The sequence below is a fragment of the Xenopus laevis genome, chromosome 5L (genome assembly GCF_017654675.1).
Source record: "Xenopus laevis strain J_2021 chromosome 5L, Xenopus_laevis_v10.1, whole genome shotgun sequence".
NCBI lineage: Eukaryota > Metazoa > Chordata > Amphibia > Anura > Pipidae > Xenopus > Xenopus laevis.
This window is the reverse complement of record NC_054379.1, coordinates 97,014,863-97,042,323: the sequence shown is the minus strand read 5'-3', so window position 1 is coordinate 97,042,323 and position 27,461 is coordinate 97,014,863. Positions and strand designations below refer to the sequence as shown.

The 27,461-nt window shown below is 37.5% G+C and overlaps 1 protein-coding gene across 3 annotated transcripts in view; it reads left to right on the top strand.

Moving 5' to 3' along the window:
- Positions 1–26,864, top strand: part of ogfrl1.L (opioid growth factor receptor-like 1 L homeolog) — a 37,910-nt gene extending 11,046 nt beyond the window's left edge. For 2 of the 3 annotated variants that reach the window (XM_041563148.1, XM_018240562.2), the window contains exons 2-7: positions 12,835–12,924; positions 16,598–16,679; positions 18,384–18,462; positions 19,067–19,133; positions 21,132–21,277; positions 25,706–26,864. In XM_041563148.1, coding sequence (XP_041419082.1) covers positions 12,835–12,924; positions 16,598–16,679; positions 18,384–18,462; positions 19,067–19,133; positions 21,132–21,277; positions 25,706–26,528 — 1,287 coding nt within the window. In that variant the 3' untranslated portion in view covers positions 26,529–26,864. The remainder of the gene's footprint in view (positions 1–12,834; positions 12,925–16,597; positions 16,680–18,383; positions 18,463–19,066; positions 19,134–21,131; positions 21,278–25,705) is intronic. The other variant, XM_041563147.1, reaches the window with a different exon arrangement.
- The last annotated feature ends 597 nt before the right edge of the window (positions 26,865–27,461 follow it).

Sequence of the window (27,461 nt, the reverse complement as noted above, 5' to 3'; positions counted from 1 at the left end):
ATCTGCAACACAGGCTTGAATATGTATGATATAAAGAGTTATTCCAGAAGCCGCAATGCCATCTGTTATTAGAGTCACTCATCTGCTTGAAACAGCTGGTCTACTTGAAGAATGGTCAAGCATCTTGCTCTCTCAGTTCAGAATTTCAGAATTTGTGCAACACTTCCAAGAAGGGACTTTGTTAAGACATAGGAGGATCTAGCGTCTTATCAGTGTATATGTATATTAATTAGTGGTGGCATTATAGGGATCCTGTCATGATATTTATGGTTTACTTTCTTAATTACACTGTTTACATTGCAAATAATTCACTTTACTATTTAAAATTGTATTCTTGAACCAACAAATGTAATTTTTTTTAGCTGTAATATTGGTGTGGAGGCAGCCATCTCAGTTTATTGTGCTTTATTCTGAGCTTTGAGAAGGAGCCAGCACTTCAGGATGGAACTGATTTGAGACAGCTATTGTTTCTCCCCTTCCCATTGTATCATACCACGACATGGGTCGTTCTCCCTAGTTTAGGGATAGGTCAGCTAGGGTACATTAAGCAATGCAAACAAATCCTCTAGCAGAGATGTCAGGTAGCTGCTATCTGGTGAGCTGCCCATTGTTCTGTTGATAGGCTGCTGATCGGCTGCTGGGAGGGAAGGGAGGGGGAGATATCACTCCAACTTGCAGTGTAGCAGTAAAGAGTGACTGAAGTTTATCAGAGCACAAGTCACATGACCTTAGGGCTCCTGGGAAACTGACAATATGTCTAACTCCATGCCAGGTTTCAAAATATAAAAAAAAAATCTGCCCCTTTAAAAAAGGATTTCAGTGCAGAATTCTGATGGAGCACCACTATTAACTGGTGCATTTTGAAAAAAAACATGTTTACCTGTGACAGTAACCCTTTAAAGACAGTCATTTCCATCCACTGTATTTGTTAGCATGGAAATGGGTTTTCATTAAAGGACCAGTAACATCAAATTTTTTAAAAAAAAAGACAAATTATACTTTAAAATCACAAAGTCTTTATTAAGAAATAACTTACCAAAACTCCACTTCCGCTCTTCCTTCAGAAAAGGCGACAGGGCGACCCCCCATCCTGCGTGTCTTGATTCCATCTCCCTGGCTATTCTACTGACAGGTTTTTGGTGGAGGAGCACCCCGGGGGAGCGGGGCATCAGCAGGTCCCCATCTTTTCCTCTTCTTCCTCTGCCCGTGTCTTCTGCTACCACATCTGCAAAAGGCAAATTATAAGGCTGCTGTGGCTGAAGGGAGAGACCTGTACTCTCCCCCCATCTAACTGGTGCCTTATACTTTGCCTTTTGCAGATGTGGTGGCAGAAGACACGGGCAGAGGAAGAAGAGGAAAAGGATGGGGACCTGCTAAATCCCCTCTCCCCCGCGCTGCTCCTCCACCAAAGACCTGTCAGTAGAGTAGCCAGGGAGATGGAATTGAGCCCCGCAGGATGGATGGTCGCCCTGTCGCCTTTTCTGAAGGAAGAGCAGAAGTGGGGTTTTGGTAAGTTATTTCTTAATAAAGACTTTGTGATTTTAAAGTATAATTTTTCGTTCTAAACTAACAATTTTTTTTAAAAAAAATTTGTTTTGATGTTACTGGTCCTTTAAGAGTCATGACCACTTGACACTAATGTGAATCTCAACAGCTAGACATCATGGTACCCTGTTTCTGTGACTTCCAGTTATCAGATCATGCACACTGGTATATAGCCATTTCCATGACAGCAGGTAGCAAAGGCAGTATAGTACAGCAGGTTTTATCAAATAATTGGACCAATTCAATTCCACGAGTAAACGTTTCTTTATGGTTTATCTCATGAAAACTTATGGATGAGATTCAAATTAAAGGGGAACGCCACAAAAACATAACTAGTAAGTAAAAATAATTTCAAGCAAATTTGCAATATACAGCAATAAATAAATATGCAGATGATTTTTAATGGTTTGGAACAGTTCCCTAAGCCTAGCCCCCTGCTCTTCTGCTGACTACTTTGCTGAGCTGGCTGACTACTGTTACTTTGTATCAACAGCCAGCTGTACTCAGCCTGCATTCTCCAAACCCCACAATTCCCTGCACACATGATTTCAATATGGAACAGAACATCATAGTGCAATGCATTGTGGGTTATGTAGTTCCTGCATGCTGTCTGTAAGCTGTGGAGAAGTTGTTACAATTTGTAACATCTGTGTTTTAGTCCCTCCTTCCCTGCCAGGATTTCAAATGATGCAGAAAGAGAAGAACTGTTAAACAGCTGGATTTCACCTTAGAAAATGGCATTCATTCATACTTTTTGAAGAAACAGTTAACTGTGATTTATTAGGGGTTCCTGTGTTATGTGGGCCTCTTTATCAAATTTTGGTTTGGAATCCAGAGTTCTCCTTTAAGGAGGTTATGTGGGTCAATCTGGAATTGAATTAGGAGATAAAATGTTCTCGTAAAATTTAATCTGGTTCTATGCTTGAAGTCATAGCTGAAAAAGGACTTCAACAAATCTAGGCACTTAACCTTCAGTACATGATTTAGGACACAATGGGTTAGATTGAATTTGATGAGAAAAGCTTTTCTCCTAATTTACTTCCAGATTTTCCTATACAGCCTGGTGAAATTCAGTTAGAAAATCTTATCTCACCGTTTATCACATAAGAAGTCTATTGAAAAAACCGGAACTGCATTAGGAGGAAAGTTTTTTTTTCCTCCTCAGATTGAATCTTGTCCATAAGTTTTCACATTATATACCATAAAAATAATTATTGATTTGTATCTGGCCTCATCTCTTGAATGCAAATTAATATTTTAGCAAACATTATTTAGCCAAAGTGATTTAAAGATGGGTCAGTATTAATTCTATAACTGGGTAGCCTTTGCATGGGAATCGTTGGGCAGGCACCTGCCTGCAGTGATTGTGAATTCAGTTTAAATAAATGATATTGTGTAAGTAAAGTTTATTTTGGCTGATTAACACAATGAAAAAAAAATATTTGTAATTATTAGGGTGTATGGCCCTTTATACCACTTAGACTGAGGCCTATTGGAATAACCACAAGTATGACACTGGTAAACATTTTTATCCTGAAAGTGTGGCTGTCTGTATGCATAGTTAAGATGATTCAGTTGTCCACATTTGAAAACAACTAGAGACAATTTTCCATGTTTTATAGCTGCTACTTTAATGGAGAAAAGTCATTGCTAAACACTGACATATCTCCTGTGGTGTCATAAGCCTTTATGGGACAATTTCAGTTGCAGAAGCAATAAAATGTAACAAAGCTTGCAGTATTCCCTTATATCTGTGAAAGTTATCCACTTACAACTATAACAAAAGCTATTTCAGGAAATGACACAACTTTTATATATCATTTAATGCATTTAACCTCTTATTTCCTAATCTTTATGTACTGTGTTATATTTGCTATTTGAAATAACAAGGATTAAGGTGTTGATGAAGCTCGTAAAAAATAATGAAGTTGAGTTAAGTGAATGAAAAGGGCAATATAGAGAGGCTTCATGCATAAGGCCCCATAAGTCATACGGTAGAAAGCATTAAGCCAATATGAAATGATGTGAGCCCCATAGTAAAGTAAATGAAGTAGTTGTAGTTGTAAAAAATAAATGAAATCTATTTCATTAGAAATTAGAAATGGCCTAACATGTTTCATGCCGGATGGGGCACTTACTACTAACAGGCACACCACTGTACAATGTCTTTTAGAGAGGCCGTGACCAATAAAAAAATGCTTCAGAATAAAAGTAACAATTTTTTCAATTCAAAGAAATTGATTTTTTTTATGTTTGCTCAAAAGTGTGTGCATTAGTTATATACGGGCCGGACTGATAGATATGGGTTTACCAGCGGGATGGTCCGGTTCCGGACGTCGTGCACAGTGAATTCGGCCACTGGCAGGTTCAGGCCAAACCCTTCCTACCGCCCATCCCTCCCTCAACCTACGTATGCTATTTATTTATAGACGCAGCGTTTGCATGCTGCAATCAGGCCCGGACTGGCAATCTGTGGGTTCTGGCAAATGCCAGAGGGGCTGCTATAAGGTCCCATAGAAAGTCAGTATTTAGTGGGCTGGTGGGGGCTGTTTGGGCCTCTATGTGGGCTGATTGGGCCTCAGTGTATCTGAAATGCCAGGGCCTATTTTAATTCTCAGTCCGGACCTGGCTGCAATACATTTTAAGCAAGGTTTCATCCCGCCAGCATTACCTGTGTGCCAGTGATTTTCTTGCATATATTGGAAGCTGAGGTGGCCGGGGTGTGCGAGTACATTTTAACTATTTAAAGATACCTTTCTGCCACGCCCCCTCCGTGACATCAGGGGCGGGTATATAAGGGTAGGCAGAGCGACGGGTTGGGGTCAGATGCGGGTGCAGAGCAGAGGGTTAGGGTTGGATGTGGATGCAGAATGGAGGGTTAGAGTGACAATTTGTCGACCTTACACTTATGTATAAGTGTAAACTGACCATTTCAATAAGATATATAATCTGGTTCCTTTAAGTTGAACATATTGAATACAATGCTTTTAACACTGTGGATTTAAATATTAAAAGTATATTTTTGGTACTGTTCAGTGTTTTTCTGAAATCGTAGCTCTGTCCCCAATGGCAGTAAGCAGGATTAGACTCCTTCATGCTGCTCTGACCAAGCAATTGTGGAGTACTAGGTGCTACTGAAGAATATAAGAGTTAAAAAGAAGTTGTTTACCTTTAAATTCACTTTTATTATGATGTAGAGAGTGATATTCTGAGACAGTTTGCAGTTAGTTTTCATTTTTTATTATTTATGGTTTTTGAGTTATTTAGCTTTTTATTTGTCAGCTCTCCAGTCTGCAATTTCAGCAATCTGGTTGCTAGGGTCCAAATTAACCTAGCAACCAGGCATTGATTTGAATAAGAGACTTGAATATGAATAGGAGAGGGTCTGACTAGAAAGATGAGTAACAAAAAGTAGCACTAACAATACATTTGTAGCCTTACAGAGCATTAAAAGCTGAAGAGAGTGAGGAGAAGAAGGCAAATATTTAAAAAAAAAAAATGAAGGCCAGAAAAGTTGTTTAGAATTATCTATTCTATAACATACTAAAAGTTAACCTAAAAGTGAACCACCCCTTTAAGTTACTGGATTCTGGATCAGGGAAGCCAATGGGATGCTTGCATCAGCTTCTTTTAACCATAGGATACTCCGTTAATCTTCTTGTTCCTTGGGATGCAGAGGTAAATACATTGATTTTCTTACACTTGCTTGTGCCATTCATCCAGTCGTAACCAGGACTGAAATTTTAATGGCTCAGTGTTTTATTACCACAGAAATTAGCCCTGCACAGTCGTGTACCTGGCATATAGAACATATGTTACACTCGGCAGAAATCAAATAGGATAGTGTTTTACCTTTCTCAGCCTAAGTGTACAGTGTTCCTTCAATATAAATAAACAGAAGATAAACCTATAGCAGCATGTTTAGTATTATTTGAGCCTTATTTTCAACTTGATGAAAATTGTTGATCTATAAATGTAATAGTGAGGTCCAGATGCAATGACAATAGTGGTGATTCTGGAGCATATTTTCTAAGAAGGTGCGGGAACTATGACTGTTCCACTTGCTAATATTTCAGCAGGAACAGTTGCTATAGTGATATTGGCTAGAAGTCTTGAGGAAGGGCATAATCAGCTAGGGGTAACTGAGGATACTACTCCATTATAACATTGTATAGGCTACAAGCAAAAACAGACAATCAATCTTCATTTTCCTGCTGACACTGGCATGTTTTCATTGCTTCATCCCTGCTTATGAAATATTAGGGTGCCTATTCCTTCCTTTTTAAATGTTCACTTTATATTTGTTAAATGAAGTTATTGAGGGGGTTATTTATCAAAAATCGATTCAAGGAAAAGCATGGGAAAAAAAGCATGAGTAGCTTCTGACACCTTTAAAAGTAGGGATTTATTAAAGGGGGAAAAAAATTAGAAATGTTGTTGGAAAAAAATTGGCAAGTAAAACCTGGCGAGGTTGTATAGAAGTCAGTGGAAATCATCTCTGACAACTTTATTTCCTTTCCCAGTTCAATAAAATAATCAAGTTTTTCAGCCGCATTGAAAATAAATAGAACAAAGTTGTTTTTTGACAGTGTGCGTCTTTTCCCATGAAAAAAAGCAAACTATTTGGTTTGAGTTCTTAAATAAGCTAGCCTTTGAGAAAAAAAGTGAAAAGTTGCTCGTCAGCAGTTTCTTCTTTCAGGCTAGTGGTTTCCCCCTCAAACTCAAATTTTGATAAATCAGCCTCTAAGAGCTAAAAGGAAGACTGGGTTTGGTTTATAAGTGAGCAATCTGTGATGTAAGGAAGTTACTGTCTGTCTGTGAAACTAATGCACTAAAATTAGAAATCTTTATAGCTCAGGGTTACAGCTTTATAGAGTAGGATATCACAGCAGCACCCATATGTAAACTCTCTCTTAAAGGGATACTGTCATGGGCAAAATGTTTTTTCCCCCCAAAATACATCAGTTAATAGTGCTGCACCAGCAGAATTCTGCACTGAAATCTGTTTCTCAAAAGTGCAAACAGATTTTTTTTTATATTTAACTTTGAGGGCTAGAAAAATTGTCAGATTCCAAGCTGCCCCCAGACATGTGACTTGTGCTCTGATAAACTTCAGTCACTCTACTGCTGTACTACAAGTTGGAGTAGTATCAACTCCCCCCCCCCTCAACAGAACAATGGGAAAGAAACCAAATAGCAGCTCCCTAAAGGTGGCCATACACTATAAGATCTCGTTTGGCAAGGTCGACAAACAAGCGGATCTTGACCCGATATGCCCACTAACAGTTGGGCGATATCGGATGAATCCGAATGTTTGGCCCTGGGGCCAAACAATCGGATTATGATACTACAAATGGGCTCCGACGGGTTGCAGGACCACATCAACTAGCCGATGCGGTCCTGGATCGTACAAAAAAAAAATTAAACTTTACCGATCGATATCTGGCCAATTTTTGGCCTGATAATGATTGGTTGGACCCATTGGGAGCCCCCACACATGGGCAGATAATCTGCCGAATCGGTCTAAAGGACGAATATTGGCAGTTTTAATCTGCCCGTGTATGGCCACCTTTAGAGCGAGTTTGCTCTGATCAGATAAAGATCACCCTTGCGCTTTTGCGGTGCGACTAGTGTTTCGCACTGCTCTGAAATCTCTGCCTATTTGGGATGACGGGAACCAATGAGATGTCACCAGTAGCTCCGCTGCCTGACCACCAAGATTGACGTGGAAGACACGTCAAATTAATCAGAACAAACTGCAGCCAGATAACTTAAGATAACAGCTGCCCGGTACAGCACTTAATAGTTAAATCCAGGTCCCACTGTGACACATTCAGTTACATTGAGTAGGAGAAACAACAGCCTGCCAAAAAAGCAGTTTATCCATTCTATAGTCCTGGCTCTTTCTGAAAGCACATGACCAGGCAAAATGACCATAGATGGCTGCCTACACACCAATATTACAACTAAAAAAATACACTTGATGGTTCAGGAATAAGATTTTATATTGTAGAGTGAATTATTTGCAGAGTAAACTGTGTAATTTAGAAATAAAAACTACATCATAAAAATAATGACAGAATCCCTTTAACCTACATTCTGGAGCTGACAAACTGCTAAAAAGCTGTTACTGGCCATTATTTACCTAATAAGAGAAATTCAGCTTGAATAGATTAATACAAGTATGAGGTTTTCATACCACACTTTGGCAAGAATATGTAAGTTTATATGCCACATCAAAGCCCCTCATTGTACATGAGTCCAGATCAGCCTACTGGTGTACTACATTCTATGATATTTCCCCCTAAAAAGAGTTTGTGCCAGTGTGTAAGTGAAATATGTGTTTGATCATGACATCTGACAAATGTAAGACAGCTTTGAGAACGCATTGTACAATGTAGTTTGAATCTCTCCTTGTTCCTTCTTTGTTAAGCTATTTCTTACTTATCTCTTCAGCCTTTAGAGGTTCAGGGCTAATCTCTCTGGATGTAGTAATTCTTTTTATGTACCATAAAAGATTTGTACTTTCCACACAGCAAAGAAATTGGTTCTCCACAAGGAATATGTTTAAAAATGTACCAGTGGGCCGGACAGATATCTCATATATAGCTGAGCACAGAACAGCTCAGATCATTTGAACACTTCTTGTCTCTGGGTCCATCATACAATGCAATAGAAAAATTCTGTACATACAAGAGGATTAACAGCATGGCGTTGCTTTGCTTTGAAGTTTGCTGCCTGTAGTGCAGATTTATTGGAAAAAATACTTCTATACAATCCTGAAACTTTATATTACTGTTATTAGGAACATGTAGACGTGGAGTTAATGTTTTCCTCACAGCCTGAGTGGACAAAAAAAATGCAGTGGCATAATTCTAAAAAGAACAGTTGGATATTTAGGGACACTTCCAAATGGCTACATGAGGCCTGGTGAAGGGCGGCATATCTGTCACTAGTCATATCATGTATATAGTATAAACTGGTCAAAGGGCATTGGTCATCCTGATTTCTTTTCTATTTTTCGATAGGGGCTATTTTTTTTTTTTAAAAGACTATTATATCCCCCAACCAGAGTGTGGGCTCTATTAGCAGGGTAACAGGGTGACCAGTGCCTTTCATACAGAACATGTAGGTATTTTCGTTATCTTATGGGGTTTTTTTACCCTTTACATGCCAGGGATAGTAGAATGACATGCAAGTCACAAACAAATCAAAGTTCTTGGCACACAGAAGTCTCTCTCATAATTTCACAAACACGACTTGAAAAGTAGTTCCTTTTTTAACCATTGATATTATTCCGATTTGTAGTTGTAATTGGCTGATCTGTGTAATGTGCCCAATATGACTATAAGCATTAGATCACAAAAGAGGTATCAAGCCAATGAGAGCGAGGACCACATCACCAAGTTGCAGTCCTTGCTCCAACACGATTTTTAAACCTGCCTAATGGACATCTGAGTAGTTTTTGCCCGGAAATCGAGAGATAACTTGTTGTTTCGGTCTGAATGGAGTGAATTGGAACCTTAAAGGAATAGTTCAGTGTGAAAATAAAAACTGTGTAAATAGATAGGCTGTGCAAAATAAAAAATGTTTCTAATATAGTTAGTTAGCCAAAAATGTAATATATAAAGGCTGGAGTGAACAGATGTCTAATAAAACAGCCAGAATCCAACTTCCTGCTTTTCAGCTCTATAACTCTGAGTTAGTCAGCGACTTGAAGGGGGGCCACATGGTACATTTATGTTCAGTGAGTTTGTAATTGATCCTCAGCATTCAGCTCAGATTCAAAAGCAACAGATATGACCCATGTGGTTCCCCCTCAAGTCTCTGATTGGTCACTGCCTGGTAACCAGGGTAACCAGTCAGTGTAAACCAAGAGAGCTGAAAAGCAGGAAGTAGTGATCTGACTGACATGTTATACTTCAAATCACTCCAGCCTTCATACATTACATTTTTGGCTAACTAACTATATTAGAAACATTTTTTATTTTGCACAACCTATCTATTTACCCAGTTTTTATTTTTACACTGAACAATTCCTTTAATCTACCCATGTATGGCCACCTTGAAGCTCATGCATGCCATTTAAATTGAAACACGTGCATTATATGTGTGGACTAAAAATTATATTTAGGGCATGATTTACCAACGCAAACAGAAAAACCTGCGGCTCTATCCAAAAGTTTAAAGTTCAGCAATTCAATTTGTAAATCGAAGCTCACCCAATGTAAAAATTTACCTTGGTGCAAAGCCCCAGGTCTGTCTCTAAAGGGTCAGTCTTCTCTGCAAATTTAATCAAACGATATGAGCATTATTCACACTCATCGATGGAGATGGGTGGCCTGGGTGCAGCACCCCAAACCCGTAGCTTGTGGAGGGATGCAAGAAAATCCTGAAATGAGCACACACTCCTGTGACACATCAATTAGGATAAAATTCAAACTTTATTCCATAGGTTAAAAAAAATGTTCTAACGCATTCCGTATCTAGAGATAAGAAAGCAAAGGCACAAAGTCAAAGCAAACCGTTACACAAATTTAAACCTTTTAAAAGGATATGACGTGAGGGTAACCTCACTCAGGTTTTTTTTGGGTGCTAGCTGACACATAAAACATGTATCCATATATCTAAACAAATTAAATACATTTAATTTAAATTACAGAATATGAATATTTAAGCATATCTATTTTTTGAACAACTTCTATCCAGAAAGAGGAGTTTTTCAAATAGCTGCATAACATCATTTAGGGGATAATACATTATAAAAGTACGGGTTAAGGATTTTGAAGATACAAGTACACAAATGTCATTATGTCCTCTTAAACAGGTAAACGTCATTTTATAAATTTTTCATTAGATTGATATCATTCCAAAATTGACATTAACTTCATCCAACATTAAAAGAACGCCGACTAAAATTATAATTAATTATATAAATAATTGAATTCAATATTTAATTTATAATTAATTAATCAATAATGTATCAATAAATGAGACAATCCAATAGAGTTATCAACTTAATAAGCAAAAGACGAATACACAAAATTGCCTCCATATAATATATATATTGCTGGTACTTATAGAATCCATATGAGGTATTATGTTGTATCCTATATATACCCCCGAAAAATGCCAATATCACTGAAACGGGATTAAAAAATCCCACAAACCAATTCAATGGTTAAACAGATGAATGACCAAGCAAGCGCAAGTCCGCACTCAGAGCCTTCATAATAAACGCAACACGTAAGAGCAAAAAACCCCACTGTTTTATAAGGCTTATCCACATGAGATCCATTTAGCTCAATATAGATTTAATCGATCACAGCGTGTTCCCATAACTGTATGCACATTACTTTGTGTAAACTGTGACCCGGTAGCAAGTTCAAATAAAATGTATAATAAAGTAAAATTCAATGTATAACCAAAGGCTGGTGAGTTCATTGGATAAGAATAACGATCAGAAAAATGCATTCTCCCAAAGAATTACTATGATGGACATAATGACCAGGTGCAAAGAATGCCGATGCCATAAAGCTTTTGTCCTTAGAAAATGCGCCAAAATTGGTGGATTGATCTAATCCAGCACGGCATGTGTTTTAGTTACATATATTTATTAAATTGTTTAACGTATCAAAAAAAGGAAATTTTGATGTATTCTATGAGTGTCAATACTAATGTGGATGGAATTAAACGAAACAGGTTGAATTAAATAAATAAAATAACAAGCTAATGTGCAATGAAAATGTGCTCTTAACGTGCATCCATAATAAATGGTGCAACTATTATGCGTGGGAATACCATTACAGGATGTATTAAAACAACTCTTATTCTAAATTAATCTAGTGACCAAATAAGTGAATATATTACGTAATTAAGTGTTTATAAAGCAAATCTAAACGCAATCTTAAAATTACTGATTTATCAACACTCGTTTTAATATTTGCTACAATTCTTTTTAGTTAAAACATTTAGCTGCAGAGTTCATGTAGAAGTCAGAAGTTGTCCTAGGCAAGATTTAAGCATTTTTTTTAATTTGAGCTATTCAGCTATATTTTGAGCTTGAATTCCTCAAATTTGTGAGTTTATATGTTTTTTGTTTCACAATTTTATTCAATAAAGTTCATTATACTCAGATTTTTTAATAAATAAGCAAAATTACACAACTTCAGATTTGGCTAAATATGTCACTTATTGGGTTTACCCACTTTTCACAAGCTTAAAGGAGAATTCAACCCTTAACTAAAAAAAACCTACCCCCCTACCCTACGTAGACCCTCCTCCCCCCAGCCTAAGTGTTAGCCCGGGCAAATGCCCCTAACGTTTTACTTACCCCTCGGTGCACTGCAGATTCAGGCATTGCAATTTTCTGGGTCTTCGTGTCTTCTTCCTTCGCTTTGGTAATTTCCATCTATTTTGACGTATGCACAGTTTTTCGTGAACCCGGAAATTGCTCCAGTTGCGCGTGAGCCGCTTTGCCGGTCTCAGACCCAGAAGATGACTGCCGTGAACTACGATCCCTGAAGCTGCACCGAGGGATAAGTAAAAAGTTAGGGGCATTTCCCCAGGTTAGCAGCTAGGCTGGGGGGGGGGAGAAGGGAGGGGGTGGGTGTAGGGTTTTATTTCGTTTACGGTTAAATTCTCCTTTAAGCATTATTTGTCAGTATTTTATAACTTGTCTGTATTTTTAAGTTGTTATAATTATGGTCACCTTTACACACATTTTGTGTCCTACTTTTTATTAAGTAGGCTCATACAAAATACAGCACGATTCCATGCAATAATCTGTGCTTATATTTATTATATATTTATACTCTCCTTATAAATAAACAGAGCTTCCACGCATATTTAAATACACAACAAAGCAAGTAAGGTTTTTACACTTATTTATTAGGATTTTTCCCTCCTGCCTCTTTAGTTCTTGCAGAAAAACTCCCAGTATCCCCTCGCCAGCAGTGGTACAGGGAGTTGTAGTTTTGCAACCCATGGAGTAGCAAAGGGTGCTTGTGCTTGATGTAAAGTATTTCTACATGAGTTAAGCACTTACAGCATCTAGTTCAAAATGATGCAAACTATTTATGTTGCTCCATTGTCCACTAAAAGCTATAAAGTATAAAGCAAAGGGTTCAGAGGCCTATATGGCTTTCATGGGATAACAGAAGACAGACCCTAACAGTGCTTTGTGGAGAACATAAAAAGTGGATTTAGTTACCATTTAGCATTGTGACAATGTCTTGTCTTATTATCTATTTTCATTGTATTTTTCATACTTTCTTTTATGCATTGCAGGGTGACAGCAGCATTGCAGAACAAAACATCAAACCAAAGAGAAGCTTTTATGCAGCGAGGGATTTATACAAGTATCGACACCAATATCCAGTAAGATTGGCTTTTCACATTTTCCTTGCAGCAGCCTTTCTATTTTCATTTTTAGCTCTGAAAACAAGCATGTTAGGAAGACATAAAATGAACAGCTTTATACTTTCCATTCATATCCGTTTTGTCATATACTGCTCAGTGCACTTTCATTAAATGAACTGATGCTTCTAAAAGCAGAACTGTTGACTGCTGTATTACTCTCTGTTCTCGGAGATTTGTTTCTACTACCTGTTTTCATAAAGAGTAGATGGGGAAGTATATCTTTTTGAAAGGGTGATGTAGAAATGTACTGCTCTGCAGTCACATTTAAACCAGTTCTGATTTGTTAAATGGCTGTATACTGAGAGGTGTTAGTTATATCATCTGTTTTGCACCCAAACTGACTTTGGGTTTCTGGGTAGACAGTTTCTGCAGACAGCTTATTTTTTATTTATAATATAAGACAAAATCAGACAGAACTATTTTACTTAAGGTAATTGTTATTGTCACCTGTGTAGGAGTGTAAAGGTTTTCCTATGCCCCAGGGAATGTGTTAGCCAGCTAGACTGGGTCCTTTTTCCCAGAGGAGAGGGGGAGTAGTTCCCACAGGTTATAAAAAGGGATGCTCCCATGTGTTCTGCAGGGTTGCCAGTTTGGCGGTATTCCAGGCAAATTGGGCTACTAATTTAAAGCCCAGGCTGGTTTTGAAAGTACAAACTATCCAAAGTACGGATTTGGGCTACTTTTTGGGCTTTTGGCTGGTTTTACTTTGGAAACCAGCCAAAGTTTTTTTATTGCCGTAATGTGCTAAGCCTACATCTTCCAGTGCATGTTGGGTAATGTAGTTTTTGTTTGGCCATCTGCCAAGTTTAATGTAAGACCACAATACCCAGCATGCAATGGGACTGACTTGTGTAGAAGTCGGGAGCTAACAGATTTTGGTCTCTGTACCCCAGTCTCCTATCACTCTTAAGCATTCTCACGTTTTCCAGTGACTTTCCTCAATTTCAGCTCATTTTGGGGCAAAAATCTGCTGGCCATCAAAATGTGTAGAAGTTGACCAGTTTTACCAATATTTATTGACATTGTATATGTATGAGGGCTTTATGGGCCCCTATACCTCCTGGGCCACCTCTGTAGTTAGTCCCTGGTGATGGGCGAATCTGTCCCATTCTGCTTCATGGAAAAATTTACTAACCAGTGAAAATTTGGAAAAGGCGTATTTTCACATATATTCATTTATTGTTTAGATTATTTTTTTCACTGCACATATTGGGCTACTTTTGAAGTGCCTCTTGGCTATTTTTGGGCTGGTTTTGTAGCTGACTTTAGCTGGTTTGAAAAATTAGACCTGGCAACCCTGGTGTTCTGCCTCTTTTCTAGTACACCCAGAAGGTGGTGTGTGGTGGAGAGGGTCTGAGATGGAGGTAGGCCTAAAGGTAGGCAAGGCCTTATGACCAGCGGCAATTCTGGTGAAGAAGCCACCTGAGGCGGCTCCTTAAAGTGCGGCCCCCCCTTGCCGGCTTACCCATCGGGTGGGGAGGCATACGAGGCAGGAGTGGCTTTTTGCCGCCCCTGGAAATGCATCTGGCGCTGCCGCCTGTGGCCAGCGGCACTGCCGCCTGTGGCCAGCGCTGCAGCCTGCCTCATTGGCCGAGCGCCCCTGCTTATGACAGGCTAAAGTAACAGATCCAGTCCTGGTCAAAGGAGTAACCAAAACAATGCCACATGTGATTACATTAAAGAACTTTTGGTGTAGCTTCCATATTATTTTAACAGAATTCCATGCAGTTATCTTATTGAAGATATCAGTTTTTCCACTTTTTTAGTAAACTTGTTTTGCTTTGTTTTTTTAAAATCTGCTGCTGCTTACTTACTTCTATTATGGAGATGGCACACTGTGCTTGTTTTGCTGCGCAAGCATTTTCCAGCTTGGGTAGTAGCTAAATATTTTTTATTACGATAAGCACCATTGTCCTTAGAGGGCCAGTAGTATCAGGGAAAAAAGCATTTTCATAAACTGTTAATTTAGTCTGCACTTTTGACTTAACATAAGTTATTTTAACTGGAAAATGTATTTATATTATTTTGGTATGGTTTTTGGAGTCATAATTATGATCTGTTATTTGCAATAATATCTGTAATCCTGTAATTAGAGATACTAGTGTGCTACACACAACTCCTGGAAAATTTATGGGGCCTATTTATCATGCCGTGTAAAAAGTGGAGTGAAGCATTACCAGTGATGTTGTCCAGAGCAACCAATCAGCAATTAGATTTCAAAAATTAGAAAACAAAAGCAAAGATCTGATTGGTTGATATGAGCAACATCACTGGTAATGTTTCACTTCACCTTACAAATCCCTAAATGTAAATGCTCTATGATGCACCTGGCACTGAACTTCCCATCACAACTTATGAAGTGTTAGAGATGTAACTAAATATTTACATGAAAGTTAGTTATGTCTCTCCAAAGTTTGAAAAACTATGATCCAAATTTGACCTATATGTGAATATTGATAAACCTGAGGACAAACAACAAGGTATGCATATATAGGTATGGGACCTGTTATAAAGAATACCCAGGACCTGGTTCAGGTTAACGGATTTTTCAGTAATTTGGATCTTCATACCTTAAGTCTACTTGAAAGTCATGTAAACATTAAATAAACCCGATAGACTGGTTTTGCTTCCAATAAGAATTAATTATATCTTAGTTTTATTTTTATTACAGAGAAAAAGGAAATCTTTTTAAAAACTCTTTTTAAAAAATCTGGATAAAATGGATTCTATGTGAGACAACTTTTTTTACGTAATTTGGAGCTTTCTGGACAATGGGTTTCCGATTAATGGATCCCATACCTGTAACTTCTGTAACTTAAATATGTACTTGTAAAACCCCCACGATGTTCTCCCCCTTGAGCATTTCTAAGCAGGGGATCTGTCTGTCACCACATTTAAATATATAGGAGCAACATTTTCTATACATTGATATGGAATATGACTAGAAGCGTTTTGATCACCTTGTTTTCAGCCAGTTGGTAGCAGAGGAGAAATTCTATGTCTGTCATCAGTAAAAAGCATCAAGATAAAGTGTACTGGGGCCATATTTTCACATAGCATTTTCAAGCAGTTTTTTCGATATTCACCAGATTTTTACACAGAGGCACATGATTGCTAAAAAAAACTATACGCAGCTTGACAAGTGCACCGTTTTTAGGCTATGGAACGGGATGATCTGTTGTACATTTAGTCACCATTGATTTATGCAGCATGATAAATAGGCCCCATAGCCTGGTGAGACCATTCTAAAATAATTTTTGTTCCTGAAAGCACCTTCCTGGATGTATGCCAGCATGTCATAATCAACAAGTGATCCAAGTATAAGAGAAGGAAGAGGAACTCCAGCAGTATTACTGCAAACAACTTTTTATTCCAGGCAGTGGTAAAGCACAGTTTACCACTGCCTGGAATAAAAAGTTGTTTGCAGTAATACTGCTGGAGTTCCTCTTGCTTCTCCTATACTTGGATCTTTTGAAGCAGTTGCAGCACAGAGCAACTATTAAGGAATTGGACGCATATTATTTGGAAAAGCTGTGCTTACCACCATCCCTCTCTTCTATTTGGATAATCAACAAGTGTATGTGCAGTATTCGTTTCTCTGCATATATTTACCTAGATTTTTCTTTTCTAGCAGAATTTTAAGGATCCTCGCTCTCCAAATGACCTGTGCAATCTGAGATTTTACATGAATAAGATCCCTTTCAAACCGGATGGTGAGTAAAAAGGCAGATTTCTTATTATACGTGAAAAGCCTAAATTTTTAAGGCTGATGGCTCCTATTGTTGCCGTCTTGTCAGAATATGATTTTAGCTAGGTGATGCTCAAATTGCATGAAGAATAAGGACAAAGATAAACACAATCACATTTTCCTGTGATAAAGAAGCCTGTATGATTATGTCTGTGTCTGTGCAACATATTTCTGTTGACTGAGCTACCACAGCAGTGTGTCTGCCTTAAAAGCCATTTTAGTTAGATGCCTATAGAAACACGTTGTAAAGATTTATTATCTAAAAAAAATCTCAGATTTGTTTAGATGTCCTTTCGTAAAATAGTATTTTAGAAACTATTCAATAAAAAAGTATGATTGGAAAAAAATGTAGAAAGTGATAATGAAATTTAGTAAAGCATTTTAAAGGACCCCCACACACTTATTAAAGTTTGCCCCCTTGTGTCCCATGCTTGGTCTTAGAATACAGCTAGGTTGGTGGCCACAAAGTCTCTCTACATTATATCAGAGGTCCATTTTTGGTTACTGGAAGGTTTCCTTGGCCTTTAATTATAATATAAATGTGTAATTAGTTTGCATTGTAAGTTTTTTGGGCAGGGCCCTTTCCACCTTTGTATTTAGCTATTGGTTGCTTTGTATGTAAAATGCTTAATATTATTAGAAGCAATAGTGGAAAAAAAAACACTTTTTCCAGTCCATAATGAACACTGTCGCCAGGCTTATACACCTCAGCAATCGCTCCTCCTCTGCAATTCCACTCTTTTCAATTTGTGCACTGGCTTCCACTACCTTTCAGAATAAAATTCAAATGAATGACTTTGACATTCAAAGCACTTCATAACTCTGCCCCACCCTACATCTCTGAACTCATCTCTAGATACTCACCCAACCGCTTACTACTCTCCTCTACTGACCTGCTACTTAACTCCTCTCTCTTTACCTCCTCACCTTTGCATTCTCCAAACCTTTCTGCTTTCAAAAGACCTCTTAAACACACTTATTTAAAGAAGCCTACCCTCACTCTGTTAAGCTACCAAATGCAATACCATATGATACATTTCTTACCTTGCTTATTTCTGATCTTGCTCACTCCCACACCTTGTGTCTCATCCCCTTCCCCTTTACATTGTAAGCTCTTTTACATGGGGCTTCCTCACCTTTTTTACCAGTATTGGTTGCTATGTATGTAACTCTGTATGTTCAATGTATGTAATTCATGTGATTTCTTTGTATAAACACACTTATTTTACAGCGATGCTCAATATGTTGGTGCTATAAAATTAATAATAATAAAAAGACTTTTCAATGCAAGTAACATATAAAAATGTAGTATAATATTTTGTATGCTGATAACAGCCTGGTAAAGCCAAAATCTGCCAAGCCAACACACCAGTTTTGGGACAACTAGAAAGCTGAGAAACACCGTTGTTTTTATAAATGACGCTTTATATTTGTCTCATAAAATATTGAGAGGCAGATCTAGCCTAACCTGTGTTTCCATTGCCGTTGTTGTACTGATTCTGATTTATTGAAAATATTGTTTCTTCTCTATTATATTCTTTTCTACTATTTTTCCTTTCTTACCCCATCTTACCCCACTCTTTTTTAATATTTTTCCCTACCATGTGTCTTCCTAGTTGAAGCCTGTTTGCATGGACTTTTAATATGTTTATGGTTCGATTGCTCCCAGGTGTTAATATTGAAGAGATTTTAAATAAATGGAAAGGTGACTATGAAAAGCTGGAACATAATCACACCTACATACAATGGTAAGTACTATTACTTTAAAGGAAAACTATACCCCCCAAACAATGTAGGTCTCTATTAAAAGATATTGTATAAAACAGCTCATATGTAAAACCCTGCTTCATGTAAATAAACCATTTTCATAATAATATATTTTTCTAGTAGTATGTGCCATTGGGTAATCATAAATAGAAAATTGCCATTTTAAAAAATAAGGGCCGCCCCCTGGGAACGTACAATTCACTGTGCACACAAACATACTAACAAACCATACTTGTTAGGTCACATGAGCCAATTAACAGACAGAGTTCAGTCTTTTGCTTCAGCACTTCTTCCTGTTACAGTTAGAGTTGTATTATTTCTGGTCAGGTGATCTCTGAGGCAGCACACGGACCATCACCAAATGGTGGCTCAAGGCAAGAGATGTAAAAGGGCAATATTTACTTAAATATATAGACCAATTTGGTAAGATTCTTTAATATGCCACTTAATATGATGTAAACTATCTGTTGCTTAAGTGTTCATTTTGGGGGTATAGTTTTCCTTTAACTCCTGTTTTATGGTACGTTCTTATTCAGATCCTTGTTGAAACGTATACATGTGTGAAAATGTCTTCTCTTTTTCAAGGCTTTTTCCTTTAAGAGAGCAAGGCTTGAATTTCTATGCTAAAGAGCTGACTTCGTATGAAATTGAGGTAATTTACGACTCCTTTCCCAGGAGAAGGAACTACGCATGTCCTAGTCAAGCCCTATAAAAACTGTTCAATCCTTTCTTATAAAACTTTTTAATTTTGTGGAGTGTTTATTTGTTCTCTGGAGCAAAAATATAAAAAAAAATTCATGTGATATCAGAGAGGTTGCTGCCTATTCGTGTGGGTTCTTGTGAAATAAGAAAGCACCCTTTGATGCTCTGATATTTTCAGTGTATCTTGTGTGACATCTATTAATGCAATAAAGGAGCCGTAAGATCCAATATTATTTATTAATTATAAGAGTAATTGTAAGTACAACCTGCAGTCTGTTTTTTAATAATAGGCTTCTATTGTAGGCATCAGCTTCAGGCATGATACAACTTGGCCCTTCAGATGTGAACTCCCATCATTTGCATCACTCGCTAAGGCATAAACTGTTCATATCACCGTGGCAATATATAAGATAGAGCCCTGTGATGTCCCTGTTTACTTCTGAAGCCCACATAATGTTAAATAATGGGAAATATACCTTAATCAATTCAATTCTTTAACCTACAAATACAGCATACAGGTAAATGAATATTCTTTATGGAGGTTAAAAGCAACTACAGGTATAGGATCCTATTATCCAGAATGCTTGGGACCGGGCTTTTAGTCCTGTTTACCTACCTCTGTGAGAAGCAGTTCCTAACTTATAGTTAATCATTTTAATGCATTTTAGCTTGATCTTGTCTCATAAAGGCCACTTTCATTATACAGAAATGTATACAATTAATTATTTTACCAGATGCCTTGCAACATTGTGATGAGCCAGATTTTCATGGCTTATTTTTGTATTCAGGTCATCTCCTGTCCCTTTTCTTGTCTGTCGTTGAAATCACTGCCTAGATGCAGTTCTCCTCTTCCAGACTGTCTTGTTGCAGTATAGCTGCAGATCCCGTCTCTGCCAGACTTCCCATTAGTCTACTTCTCCACCTCACCTTTCAAAATCCTCTCCTATAAAAGACAGCAAGATATTGTGGAGTTTTCTCAGTGGTAGTGTACAAAGTATTTTGCCATCATTTCCATTCTAAATTCATATTGTAAATAAGTAAAATAAATAGCTAGACAGAGAGAGGATCTAGAGCATGAATACAATTGTATTCAATTATTCTATGGTAGCCCTTGAAGAAGTAATTGATTTATTTTAGTGAATAAATTGGGAAAAAGCAGTAGCAGTATTTGCACTTTTTGCACTCGTGAATGCTCATTGGAGAATTCTTGCTGTTTGAATAGGAATTATTTAAAGCTAATAGTGCTCTGCTCTTAAAAAAAGATGGCAGAATTTACAACACATGAAGTATGCACTAGCAGAAGACTTTGTTTAAAAGGTTGTATTTTGCAATTTAAATTACAATAAACAGTATAAAATAAAGTAGACATAAAAAAACAACAGAATAGTGTACATTATATAGTTATAGCATATAGTACAGGTATGGCAGCCAGTGTAAGATTACTAGGGATGCACCGAATCCACTATTTTGGATTCGCTCGATCCCACCAAATCCTTTCTGAAAGATTCGCAAAAATACCCAATCGAATTTTCATATGCAAATGTAGGTGTGGGAAGGGGAAAATATTTTTTACTTTTTACCTTGGTTTGTAACAAAAAGTCACGCGATTTCCCTCCCGCCCCTACTTTGCATATGGATGTGGTTCAAACAGGCAGAAGGATTCGGCCAAATCCGAATCCTGCTGAAAAAAACCAAATCCCTAAAGATTACACATAAAGTAGAAAATTTACAATTACGATTTATATTTCGAAATGTAACCCAGCAAACCCAAGTTTCATAGGGAAATCTGATGAGAAGAAATGTATTTTATATTATTTATTTATAACCTAGCGACTAGGTTGGAGGTCCTTAAAGTGGCAGCCCCAGTAAGACATTTCATGCAATTTAAAATAAGATTAACTTGAGTATACTTTTCATATATTTATAAATTCTTCTTTTTTTTTTTAAGGAGTTCAAAAAAACAAAGGAAGCAATGAAAAGATTCCTTTTGGCGTACAAGATGATGCTGGATTTTTTTGGGATCAAATTGATTGATAAAAATGGAAACGTTTCACGGGCTCCAAACTGGCAAGAAAGGTTTCAGCACTTGAATGAGTATGTTCTTATTTTCCACCTTGTTTGCATTATGACACATAAACTCATTGTTGGTCATGTCTTGTTGGGCTTTGGGGCAATATGAGTTCAATGAACGGTACTTGTGCTTAACATACTTTTTTGCCTATTCTTTTAATCCTGATAAATCTATGGTTTGTGTTATCTCTTGAGTTTAAACAGGGCAAACGGATATAGAAGCCACTCCATGTTTGGTCCTTACAAGGTAAACCATTAGTTTGCCAGTGTGTCGATGACCCCCTCACAATGGACTTCTGTTTATTGGGAATCTAATTGTCTACCTCACAAGAACCAAACATGGAGTAGATCTAGTTTGCTTGACTGCTCTGTTTAGCTCAAGAAGTAACAAAACCATGATTATTTTATCATTAATATAACTGGCAAAAGTATCTTCAGCACAAGCCCAGAACATTGCACTCATGTTGAAAAGGGGTATATGCTTTCCATTATGCTATTATACATCAAGGGGCAGATTTACATAGGGTCGAATATCGAGGGTTAATTAACCCTCGATATTCGACTGCCGAATGTAAACCCTTCGACTTTGAATATCGAAGTCGAAGGATTTACCGCAAATAGTTTGATCAAACGAATTGTTCGATATGAAGCATTTTAATCCATCGACCGAACGATTTTTCTTCTATCTAAAAATTGATAGAAAGCCTATGGGGACCTTCCCCATAGGCTAACATAGCACCTCAGTAGGTTTTAGGTGGTGAAGTAGGGGGTCGAAGTTTTTTTTAAAGAGACGGTACTTCGACTATCGAATAGTCGAACGTTTTTTAGTTCGAATCATTCAATTCGAAGTCGTAGTCAAAGGTAGAAGTAGCCAATTCGATGGTCAAAGTAGCCAATAAAAACATTCGAAATTCAAAGTTTTTTTATTCTATTCCTTCACTCGAGCTAAGTAAATGGGCCCCTAAATGTTCGGTTAGATTAAAGGACAGCCACGCCTAAAAACATTTTGGCATTAAACTAGTGAGATCTGAATTAATCCCCATTTAATTAATGGAGAAGGACATTACAGGAGAAAGCCTTAGTTATGTGGGCCTTTGTATATAGATTCTATACTAACAGCACAGTTCTGTGCTTCTCCATTTACATACCTTCATCCAACTTCTCACATAAAACCTTACACTTGTTTGCCAACTGCGTATTCCCTGTTTCCTTATGTTGCTCGAGGGAAATGACGAAGGACCTGTTAAGGATGACCGCTCCAGTATCTTTTTTAAGTGGCCATCTCTGGTTTATCTTCATTTGAAATTAAGATAAAGAAATATAATGTTTAATTTGGGCCCTTGAGTTTGAATATATTTTTATATATGTAACTTTCCTTCTCTTTCAAGAGTAAGGAATACTTTTTCTTTTAACATCAGTTTTATAAAAGTTTAAATTATTTAGAATCTTGAGCAATTTTTTTAACCACTAAAGCATTAATCTGCAGCACCCTGTCCTGCAATATATTTCTATGCATTGTTCCTTGCAAGGAGGTTTTGTTACGCAAACACTTTACTTTAACTCCACTTACTTAAACACATTAGATATTTGAAAGAGCTTTTATGTTGTTTTAAGTTGTCCGTTTTTAAACTGCTTTTGATCTTTCTGTATCATTCCACAGTGATCAAAGTTAAATGAATAACATGACATGAAACTATAAAGAGGCAACATCAAAGGTTTAACACTCTTCTAGTGCAATTCTAACGGTTCATTCTGTAATTTAGTTACAAGAAAAACTTAAACCTCTATTTTTAGAGCTCAAAATATGTATGGGTCTGGAGGTTAGTTAGTTGCTTATAAGAAAAGAATAGTTATGTTGGCACATGAGGGAAATGCTTAAAATACAATTCTTGAATAAGATTTATGGCAGAAAGATGTCAAATGTGCACTCCATAATCGGTTCTAAGATTGTTTGTTGTTTGGTCCTTCAGTTTTTATCTTAGACAGTGTTTAGAGTAATTGTAAGAAAACAGTTAATGGTAATTAAACATAAAATTGACTTTCTGAGATAAGATGCCCAGTTAGTGATTGTACCGCCCACATGGAAAAACAGACTGAACACTTGCAGGAAAAAAAAGAGATTAAATAAGGAACAGTAGTGTCTCTAATCAAAGTTAGCAAACACTTTACTTTAACTCCATATAAGCGCATTAGATATTTGAAAGATCTTTTTATGTTGTGCCTTTGTTTTAAGCCGTCCATTTTTGAATGTATCTCAAAAATGTATCTCATTCGAAAAGGAACAAACTCCTGTCTTTAGACTAGGGTGCATATTATCAGGCTCCAAAGAAAGAAAAGAAAGGTTGAGTCTCACAGAAATTAAACTACAAGAAATGTTTTAACCCAGATAAAGACTTATACTCCACAGATGTGTCAGATCTGATTAGTTTAGATATGGAGTCCATGGCTGAAGAACAAGCAAATGTGCCTTCTGCAGCATAAATCACAGCTGAATAATAATCAGCCCAAAGGCATGGAAACATTATCGGTGATCTCTGCTAAATATGTGAGGTGAAAACTGCAGGCTGCACATGGAGGATTCTACTATTTTCAGTGACACTAATTCAGATCAGCAACATTTCAGTGAAACAGTTAAAAGTTTGTTATAACAATGTCATTAGGTGTATTATAAATTGTTGCAGTGTATGCATGATTTTCATTGTCTCCTCTGGACTTCCAATTCTGGAGGAGCAATGATTCTTTATCTTAAAGGGATACTGTCATGGGAAAACATGTTTTTTTCAAAACGCATCAGTTAATAGTACTGCTCCAGCAGATTTCTGCACTGAAATCCATTTCTCAAAAGAGCAAACAGATTTTTTTATATTCAATTTTGAAATCTGACATGGGGCTCGACATATTGTCAATTTCCCAGCTGCCTCCAGCCATGTGACTTTTGCTCTGATAAATTTCTGTCACTCTTTACTGCTGTACTGCAAGTTGGAGTGATATCACCCTCTCCCCCCCCCAGCAGCCTAACAAAAGAACAATGGGAAGATAACGAGATGGCAGCTCCCTAACACACGATAACAGCTCCCTGGTAGATCTAAGAACAACATTCAATAGTAAAAGCCAAGTCCCACTGAGACTGATTCAATTACATTAAGTAGGAGAGATAACAGCCTGCCAGAAAGTAGTTCCATCCTAAAGTGCAGGCACAAGTCACATGATTGGGGGCAGCTGGGAAACTGACAAAATGTCTAGCCCCATGTCAGATATAAAAATTGAATATAAAAAAATCTGTTTGCTCTTTTGAGAACTGGATTTCAATGCAGAAGTCTGCTGGAGCAGCACTATTAACGGTTTTCCCATGACAGTATCTCTTTAAGGGCAGGGGCACACAAAGCTACTGGGGTAAATTAGTCGCCCAGTGACAAATCAATTCTTCTTTGGGCGACTAATCTCCCCAAACTGTCTTCCCGCTGGCTAGAATCTAAATTGCCGGCAGTGTCTCCCGGCTGGCTAGAATCTAAATCGCCAGCGGGATGGCACGCGGAGCGCTTCGTTTTCTGAAGTCACGCAAAGTTGCCTCACGCATAAACTTCGAAAAACTAAGCGTTCAGAGTGCCATCCCACATGTGATTTAGATTCTAGCCAGCAGGGAGGCAGTTTGGGGAGATTAGTTGCCCGAAGAAGAAGTGTTTGTAGCTGGGCGACTTATCTTCTCCAGTATCTTTGTGGGCCCCTGCCCTAAAGGTGGAAGGACTAGTTTACTTAAAAAATCACATCCCTAGTTAGAGTAATAGGTGGAGAGCTGATCCCATCATCACACTATGCACTATAGCTCTTGTACCTACTTGCACTCAGGTATACATTGTGCCAGTTGCACCTATGTTTGCATAATAGTTGCAACTCAGTCAGGCACAGTGGCCCTTTGAAACCAGGCAAATCGGTTGATGTAATTATTGGACAAACTTTGTAAATGATACTGCACTTCTGCTTATAAAATGAAATATATCACCATGAATAGTTGCAAGGGGTAACCTAATCGCAGCATGTTATTTTTTTGAGTAGTTCCACAATTATCAAATAGAAATGGGAATACTCCAAAGTAATATAATATAAGAAAGGTTTAGGGCTCTCTAGGAAACCACATATAGATAGTTTTTTTTTTAGATAGTAGAAAAAAAATCTTTATTCAAACAATCATCTCGAGCTTTTACGTATTTCGTGTCCCCAAGACACTCCAAAGTAATGCTTAAATAAAAATAATAAATGTGTATTTTAAAGGCAAAGCTCATCACACCATGCTTCCTACTTGCACTCACCTATACACAAAAGGTGCAATACACTCAGGCAGGGTGAACCCAGTGGGCATAAACCTGCAACAATGTTTATTTTGCACAACCAAAGTACAAATATCCCATTATTATTGCCATTATATTGTCTCCAGTTAATATGTTGTTTTTGCAGATCACAGCACAATTATTTAAGAATTACCCGGATTTTGAAAAGTCTCGGAGAGCTTGGCTATGAAAACTTTAAGCCACCACTAGTAAAGCTTTTTCTTCAGGAGTCTATTGTTGCCAACATAATTCCAAGTATGAGGCAAAGTGCACTGGAGTATTTTGTATACACCATTAAAGACAGAAGGCAAAGGAGAAAACTTTTACGATTTGCCTGCTTTCATTATAAGCCGCCTGAACACTTTATTTGGGGGCCACCCAATAAAGAGAAGGCAGACGAAAACAAAGCAGTTAAAAAGACAGCAACACCAAGCTCCCAGAAAAAACAGCCTCATGTAGAAAAGAAATCAAGGAACACCAAAAGCATCAAAGCCCCGGAGAGCCCAGCAGTTCAGCAGGTCGAAGAAAAGGGAACAGAAACCATGCAAACTGAAGAAATCAACATGCAGGCAACAGCTGAAGTTATTTCTGAAATAGAAGTTTGTGATGATGGAACAGTTACACCTGAGAACAATAGCTCTAAAACAGAGGAAACAGACACTTGCCATGATGAACCAGTTACATCTGGGGACAGTTGCTCTAAAACAGAGGAAACAGACTCTGGCAATGGTGAAACCAGGTCTCTGGACACAGAACATGATTTAAAAAGACCTGACACTAATAGTGAAACATGCTGTAAAGACAATATTATAATAGTAGAGTCTACTGAGAAAGAAAGCAAAGACTGTTTATGCAGCCTGTCACCTGTTACATCAAACAGTGACGTGACTGAACTTGGAGAAGAAGGAAAAGAAACGTTGGACCTTTTACAAAACAATTTAGCCAAATAAAAGCTCCAAACGTTACACTGTTATTTATTAAATGTTGTCCTTTTATGAGTAAAAATTAAATGTATAACATTTACTGTCACTATGCAGGATGTAAGGTGGTATTTATTGATGGCCTTAAAGTGGACCTGTCACCCAGACACAAAAATCTGTATAATAAAAGTCCTTTTCGAATTAAACATGAAATCCAATTTCTATTTTTTATTAAAGCATTCATAGCTGTTGTAAACTTATTTACATGAGTTCTCTGCACCAGTTAATTTTTTAGCCAGTGCATGGGGATGGACATCAGGTCCCCCATTCTGGTGCACAAACAAGATTCTGAGATGATGCAAGGCTTGCCTTAATAACAGTGTCCACAAAATGGCTCCTGCCTGCTTGCTATAATTATGAATTTCCAGACTGAAGGAAACAATATTCAGATACTTTATAATGTGTAATTTAAGTTAATTTTTATTGACTAATGTGATAAAATAGTATTTTGAATATTTTTTTGGGGTGACGGGTCCCCTTTAAGTGAAGCTCTAGGAATTCAGTGCATTTTCCTCCTATGCTACTCAAAGTGGACCACACCAGGTCTGTACACTTATAAATAGTCTAACATTCGACAATGAAGAAATCCTGGCTCAGTGTGTTTAAAGGCTTGTAGAAAGTGGCAGCCTGGTCCTTATAAAGGCCAAACCACAAGACAAATTAGCCAGTTTTGCACACTGCAAATGGAACAAAGTTGGGCACTATCTTCCAGAACATGACGACTACTTTCCCAACATATCTGTGTTTGGTCTATTAGACTGTTAGAGGATACACCATGTAAAGCAAGATCATATCAAGCAAACAAGATTTCCATAGTGCAGGATTTATTGCAAGGAAATCATATTAGAGAATCAAAATAATTATTTTTTCTGAATTCATATCTGTTTTTTTGTACTTCTGTGA